This window comes from Nanorana parkeri, unplaced genomic scaffold, assembly GCF_000935625.1.
Source record: "Nanorana parkeri isolate BGI_ZX_2015 unplaced genomic scaffold, ASM93562v1 scaffold247, whole genome shotgun sequence".
Classification (NCBI taxonomy): domain Eukaryota; kingdom Metazoa; phylum Chordata; class Amphibia; order Anura; family Dicroglossidae; genus Nanorana; species Nanorana parkeri.
In genome coordinates this window covers 371,637-379,825 of record NW_017306515.1, presented here as the reverse complement: position 1 = coordinate 379,825, position 8,189 = coordinate 371,637, and the positions used below count along the sequence as shown (strand labels likewise).

The 8,189-nt window shown below is 36.5% G+C and overlaps 1 protein-coding gene across 1 annotated transcript in view; it reads right to left on the bottom strand.

Moving 5' to 3' along the window:
- The window catches only part of SLC4A10 (solute carrier family 4 member 10), a 120,217-nt gene that overhangs the window by 4,922 nt on the left and 107,106 nt on the right, over positions 1–8,189 (bottom strand). The window contains exons 22-24 of the mRNA XM_018556695.1: positions 7,904–8,026; positions 7,562–7,629; positions 4,079–4,195 (exon numbers count right to left, since the gene is read on the bottom strand). Coding sequence (XP_018412197.1) covers positions 4,079–4,195; positions 7,562–7,629; positions 7,904–8,026 — 308 coding nt within the window. The remainder of the gene's footprint in view (positions 1–4,078; positions 4,196–7,561; positions 7,630–7,903; positions 8,027–8,189) is intronic.

Sequence of the window (8,189 nt, the reverse complement as noted above, 5' to 3'; positions counted from 1 at the left end):
ATATATTTATTTATTTATTTTCTTGCACATGCTTGGGTATTCTTTGCAAAGTGAATTTTCACCACATTCACTGAGCTAAAGGGAAATTCCCTTGCAAAGTGACCAGTTTACTTGTGTCTAGTAAATCAACCCTAATTTTTAAAACAGTAGGATATTTATATTTACACATCACTCATAAAACTACAGAGGAACTGGTTTGTATTCAGGAATAGCACTTGTTGATCATAAACAAGAACAGGTTTTTTTTTAACATAATCCTTTTTCGTAAAAAACAAATATCAATGAAGTTTATTTAAAGTGATGCAAGAAAACCTTTGTTTGTGTGCCTCTGTCATTGGGTTTTACTTTGTTATTACGGATTTGACTTCCTGACTTCTGAGTTATGCTCTGCTTAGCTATATGTACTCTAGCTATATGTATATGTTTCCATAACAATGTTCTTAAAGGATATCTAAACCTAAGAACAAAAATTTAATATATTACAGCCTACCAGTTCTTTGTGACTGCATTCATTTTATTTTTTTCCTGTCTAAGTACATTGTGTGAAAGGTCAGAAAATACCAGGTGATCCTCTTGGATATCCAATGTTTTCGTAGCTTTCTGTGCACTGAACTGAAATCTCAAACAGCGTTATCAGCTTTCCCAGCTATCTTTTGTCAGATACAGGACACCTTCTCAGCACATAATGGAGGATGGTGTTTGCAGTTCAAACCAGGATGGAAGCATAAATTGATAACACTCTCCTTAATAGGTAACAATATGGGACATAAAGTAGGGTCAATCAAAAAGTAATGCCTCCATGTTTGTAATCTGAGATCTATTAGAGTGACTGTGAATGTCCATGTACCTTGTTATAGAGGTGTCCTTACCCCACTAACATATGCTTTTGTGATTGAGTGATTAGAACCATGGATCTGTGGCTAATACAACGAGCTGTAATTGAATTTCTAGTGAAAGAGGGTTGCGCACCTAAGGAAATCCATACTCGGCTAGAATATGTTTATGGGGATGCTGTAGTGGACCTTAGCAATGTAGGCATTTGGGTGAAGAATTTTTAAGAAGGAGAAACCGAAAATTCCACTACAGCGTCCCCCAAAACATTTTTTAGCTGATTATGGATTTCCTTAAGTGTGCACCCTCTTTCACCTGAAATTCAATTATAGCTCATTGTTTTAGCCACAGATCCATGGTTCTAATCACTCAATCAGGACATTCACAGTCACTCTAAAAGATCTAACAATACAAACATGGAGGCATTACTTTTTGACTGACCCTTGTATATTACTGGAAAGAGCACCAGGTTAAAATAAAAGAGCCTGAAATAAAACAAATGCAACCACCACATCTAATAACTATTGAAGCACTCTTTTTGCACTGATGCCTGTTGAGTAGAGCTTTGTCCACAAACCAGGTAAGTCAAGCACGTGTGATGTCTGCTCTTAGCAAGTACCTATTAGATGCTTACAACGATTGACAAGTTCACTGTCATTGGACCCAGCTAGTACCATAACCACCACAGCTGCATGAGCTTCTGGTGATGTTATCTCTTTTAGCTAGATGGATCATTGAAGTTGGGATTTGCACATTAGCATGCAGTCCCTATCAACAACTGTCTTTGAAAGCACCTATCGACATAGGGTGATTATTGTCTGAATCTGGAAATGTCAACAGATTGGGACAATTATCAGCTGCTCCAGATTTTGTCTGCCCCAGTTTTGATATATACCCCCCTAAGTGTTTAGACCTATGTTTATACTAAAACTACCACCGAAGTGGGGCTGATGTATTACTGAAGTCGGTTTGTCTTTATTTTAAATATCAAATCAGTGTCAGGGGAATTCTAACTTTTCTCTGATCCTGATTTAGTAGTTAGACTAAACACAGGCTAGGTTTAGAATAACCTTTCTGGTGAATCATATGTAAGATTATTAGAAGATATGGAGTCACTGCAATGCAGACATCACAAATAGTTTCGTAAAAAATAGTAACACAGTTTATTTTTCATATTCGATTTACAATAGATTGGAATTTAAATAGTCTAAGTCTGAGCTAACGTATGAGTCACCAACTGTCCAGCACAGTAAGTATTTGGTCTTCAGCAAACCCTCATGGAAAATGTAATTTTCTAACACTGAATTATCTGAATATAACACCTACTGGCCAAAGACAATTCTTTGCTAGCAAAGAAAAAATGGATAACAATAGATAAAATAAAATAAAAAATAGACAGACACTACTTATATTTCTAAATGAAGGTGTCTAATTAAATATCAGGACCATTGCAACCAACAGCAACCAAACTGAGGTTTTTTTTTCAATTGTCACTTGTGTAGTATTTAAGATGAAAGCAGATATTTGGTTGCTGTTGTTACTTTGAGCCTTTCTGGGATCAGAGCATCAAATGACTAAATAGGCATCTAGATGGATTTCATCACAAGTAAAGAACAGTCATTGATAAGACAATATCTAATAGTAATTTCACAGTAAATACAAACTGATTGCTGTGACAATCAAGCTATAAAGCTAATTAATTCACAATTAATTTTATTGATACGTTTTTTAAAATTGTGATTTGAAAAATTGAATTGACATAAATCCAAGGTACACAAGTCTATGCAAATCGCATTTCTTCAATATAAAAGGCCAGTAAACAAACATGAGAAGTTGATCTACATACAAGAGCTTTTAGTAACATTCATAGATAAAAGGGTGAAAGTTGCAACTGTTACTCAACCTGGAAATATGCAAAGTGAAAAGGAACCTTATCCAAATAATAAAACCATGTCAAATGTAAAAAGTAAAAAAAAAAAAAAGTAAAAAAGGACAAAGCTTTTTTTTTTTCAATAAAGATGTTTAGATTGGCACATAATGGATTATACAGCTCTAAAACATGATAACACGGAATTTTTACCATTGAATGAAAAAACATTTTACGATTAAGCCTAGGACTAGGTGAAACATGTCAGAGGGGTGGACCTGACTGACTTTGTGTAGCTTTGCGCTTTTCAATAAAAGAAGAAGTTTCCAGCGATATATGGAATGCGGCCAGATATTTTGTTCATTTAACGAAAGCAAACGTGGGAGTGAGGACGAGCTCCAGGAGGTGAGCACATGGTTGTCCCCTGCTTGTGCAGTGGGGAAGTGGTGTGATTCCTTGAGAACAGAATTTCTGTTTTGCATTTTCCCTCAAATGTATTCTGTCAGAACTTGAAGATAAACTCTAGACAAATAACTGTGTATACAACTGAATTACTTAAGCCCTGTCTAGGACACCTGTGAATGGACAATGATGTAGCAGTGCAAACTAATAAGATCATCACTCTACTCTCTCTTATATTCTTTGTATTAGTTTTGCATCCTAATTTTCCTTCCCCCAGTCTGAGTATCCCTCGCCAGGCATTAAAGGGGACTAATAAAAAGGCAGAATCAAGTACCAATGTTAGTTGCATGTAAAAAAATTATTAATTTTTAATAACTGCAAAACCAAATTATATTACTTTGAGACTGTTTAAATACTTAGATGAAGTTAGATTTGTCAATAGTAGATAAAGGGAGACATCTGATATAAGGAAAGGTTCTACTAATAATGTTTTTTTATTTTATTTTCCAAACTCTATATAAATCTCTAACTGAGACTAAAACTGTGGCCCTTCGAGATATATAACAAAATATGAAAACACATTTTAAAAATGTGTTGATTTTTACAAAATATGAAACATATGTTTATGAAATAAATTAAGTTAAAATACTCGGTGATGGTGTGATGTGGATTAAAATTAAATGCTGCAGTTTAAGTATATGCAAACCTGCTGCTTTGTCCTGCAGTCTAGGAAGGGTATTATCTCATATTCAGGCAGGTATAAAAACTATTACACCCATATTTGTGAATGTTACTAGCAGCTCTGTTACATGAAGCAACTTTTTTAATGTTTACTGCTTTTTTCAGTTTTCTTGATCTAGTTCTTTACATGTGACAGTTAATAGAATCAAAATAACTAAAAATTACTACGGGTGATGTGTGTTGTACACTAGTAAAATATGACAAAAATAAGGAAGTTACTTAGAAAAAAATTAAAACCTTTTAGAAGAAAAGCTGGATTCCTTAGTCTTTGTGTTTTCTGAGGTTAATAGAAGAGTCTTCCACACAGCTGTTTTTGCCATTTCATCAGAAATGTTTATTACTGATGGGTCCTCTCTAGACAGAATTAACACACAGAATAATGCACAAAATGAATAACTTTCCTAACTAACTGTCCAAGAAGCTGCTATTTGATCAGATGGCTACAATTTTTTTTAAACATATTTTTTATAGCAATTACATACAGAACTTTCAATCTTTTTGCACTGACGTGGATTTAACAAAAACACTATATAAACAGTTCAAGCGGCTAGGATAACCATTGTAATAATAAAAAAGTAATTGTAATATTAAAGAATTGTTTCATATATTTTGTGGCTTTGGAATTCAATGTTGATGAACATTACATTTTGACTAAATGAATACAGCTTTATTTGGCAATCATTTTTTAACATATACAATGGATCCCCTTCTGTAAAATTACAACCACCAGATGATTTCAGAAAGTAAAAAGTTTTTTTGTACATACGGAATATTCTATAGCATACAGTTGGTATATTCATGACACTAAAATCTGAATTCCAGGCAGATATAAAAGACATAAAATAAACCCCTTGGCGCTGGCTCCTGCCAGCACATTAGGGGCCCCTTAATCTGGAGGCCAGTAGGTGGGCTCCAGATCATGTAATCACTGTGATTGGCTCCTGATTGCAAACAGTGACCGTGAGCTGTTATGTGGCAGCACGGCATAAAAGCCCATCACCGTGCTGCCACATATATGCTTTCACCCGTGTGAAAGGTGGTAATGCAAATCTACTGTATTTAGCTGTTGCCTAGAGCTCCTTTTTATTAATGTCTTACTAATGTAAGTAAAGAACAGCTCTGCTCTATTGCAGTTTTTATTATTTCTATTGGTTAATGATGTTCAGATACAAACAAACAGCTATAAACATTCTGGCACAGTTTTTAAAACTGTAGCCTATCTCTGTATAATATATGAATTACTCTTACCTCTTACCTTTTAGAGACGCACCTCTCCTAAAACTGTGACCAAAGCTTAAAGCTTATCATCCATGTGCTTTATGCTTCCAATCCCTGCTATTTTCTGAATGGAATTGGCTGATGCATATAGTGGCCCCAAATGAATTGTGACCAATTTCATAAAAAAAGAGCGGAGAAGCAGAAAGGCATGAACCACATGCATTGAGCTAAACATAGTGCTGTGCTCCAGACACAGTTTCAGGAGAGCTGTATCTCAGAAAGGACAGCACTGAAGTAAGTGTAACTATCACATTACACTTACCTCCCACTGCTCTTTTTTTAGAGATATTTCCTTGAATTCTCCTTCAAAGTGAACCTATGTCCAGGCTATGCACACTAAATGATCTACATATTTTGAGCAAGAAGTAAAAGTAGGTTAATACAAACCCTCATCCACCACTGTAGCTATAGGCATTTTGAATAAACTAATCTTCAAAGCTGACAACAGAGGACTGGAATTGTAGCTCTTTTACAATTACTTTCTATTACAGCCTGCCAGTCCTCTAATGTAAACACAGCCAGTTGTTTCTAAGCTGTTACCAACTGAAACCTGATTTTGGAGTCTTTGGGGTTGATTTACGAAAGATAAATGGACTGTTCACTCTGCAAGGTAATTTGCACTTTGCAGGAGACGTTTCCTCTTAGTTTACTGAATGAGGTGAAGCTCTGTTGACTTCCATCACTCAATAATGTGCAAGCTTAAATACTTTCTTTTTTATTTTCCTTGCATGTAATTGGGTACTCTTTGCAAAGTAAAATGTCACCACATTCACTAAGCTAGGGGAAAATTCCCCTACAATGTCCAAATTCCCCTGCAAAATGAACAGCATATTTGCCTTTAGTAAATCAATCCCTTTGCTGTGATCTTTGAGGATGAATTACTTCAAAGTACAAGCAGCAAAAGAGGTCAGGGATGTTTTTTTTTTTATAGCTCTTATACTGCTTGTTAGGAATATGTAACTGTCCACAGCCTGGGCACAGGCGCACTTTAAAGACACTGCAGTATCTTTGTCCTAATATCAAGTGAACCTCTTGTTCTGCTCTTTGCGTTGATAAGTAGATATACCTAAGGAGACCACTGAGTCTAAATGCAAATTGATGTGCAAGAGTGAACATATTATGTTTAACAGATTTATTGTGTTCAAATAGTAATAAAACCATCATTGATATCTGAAGCAGCAATAAAAAGGTTTCAAGATGGAACTGCTTCCATGAGTAAGAATTGACTGGATGTGAGCGTCATTTTAAAACATCTTGCTTTGCCTTCAGTACATTATCACTGTAATAGTATGTTTGTACTAGGGATGCACCAATACTGATACTAATATCAGTATCGGTGCCGATACAGAGTATTTGGGCAAGTACTCGTACTCGCCCAAATGCTCCACTTCCTTCCCCGATACTGGAACTTCCGGTCAGTGGAAAGGGAACATGGAGCCAGCTTCCAGTGCGATCAGGAAAGCTGGGCGGCGAGCAATAATGACCGCCTCCCTGCTTCCTGATTGGTCGGGAATCCGGCTACATGCTGATTGGCCGGGAAACCGGCTTACCGGGCAATCAGCATCGAGCCAGCCGAACAGCCGACTAGATGCTAATTGGCTAGAAAGCAGGCGTCCCAGCCAATCAGCATCGAGCTGGCTTCCCGGCTAATCAGGAAGCTGGGAAGTGGGCCATTACTCGCCGCCTGGCTTTCTGACTGGCCGTGAAGCCGTCTCGATGCTGATTGGCTGGGATGCTGGTTTCCTGGCCAAGCACAATCAAGCCGGCCAGACATCATGTAGCCTGCTTCTCAGGCAGTCAGATTGCCCAGGAAGATGGCTCCATCCCAGAGGGAAAGCACCAGTATCAGAACTCGGTATCAACGACTACCTAAAGAAAAGTATCAATACTTGTACTCGATACTGAAAAAGCTATATCGGTGCATCCCTAGTCTGTACTATTGTTTGCTCCAAGTTGGATAAAAGAAAACAGTCATATTGTACAATATTACTCTTTATCACCAGTACTTATTTTGCTTCCACCATATGTTTCATTTGTCAACAAAACTGTCTCACAGTAGTTAAAAATAGATAATACAGTATAAACACAATAAGGTAAACTACCACACATGAGGATAATACAGTCTATTTTTGTACTGTATTGATAGTTACAGTACAAAACCACAAATTTAATAAAAATCATCTTTAAAAAAAAAATTTAAGTCTATTTTTTTATGTATATACTATGGTGCCCATTTACAAAATAGGACTCAAGAGCTTAATGTGCTGTAACCCTAGATGATCAAATTCAGGTTTCCATGTTTCGAATACAAGAGTAAACAGAGAGTAGAAATGTTGCTGCTATAGTTACATCTTTGTGTTTACTGTTCCACTTTTGTTAAAGATAAGTTATGCATACTTTGATATAACTGAAACATTTTGCAGTTTTGTGTTTTCATATTACCTGCAGTTCCCTTCCATTGGTAACTGGACTGTCCCTTCATCTTCCAACACCAGCATGCTTTGTTCCTCCTAAAGGACAATAGGGCAGATGCAAGTTTGATTGGGGAATGTGGCAAATTAAAAAACAAAACACTGTCCCTAGGACTAAGGTCTTTATAGAAGATGGGTGATGATATAGCCTTCATGACCTGGAGTGACCGTGTCCTACATATGGGTATAGGACATATATGTCTTACATATGGGTACAGGAAAACAGCAGCTTTTGTGATAGCGGTCTTTTGGCCAATCCTCTTTGAACCACACGTATCTTTTTGGTGACATCAACCATTTTAAACGTAATTACCTCTTCCTCTGCATCTTCCAATTTCTTTTTCTTACTTTCAGGCATTAGATCATCCAACCAACTGAGTTCTCGTTTAGAAAAGAAAAAGTCCATCAGTTTCCTTACAAACACCAATGCCAATACCTGGGAAGAAACACGAAGACTTAAAGACTTAAAGCTCCAACCACCAGCTGCTAATGTGCGTACCATAAAATACTGAATATTTTTAATTATGTCCAAACTCAGATTTTCTGGCCACTACAAATATAAACTATCTCTTCAATCTACAGATCCTGATTAAGGGGGG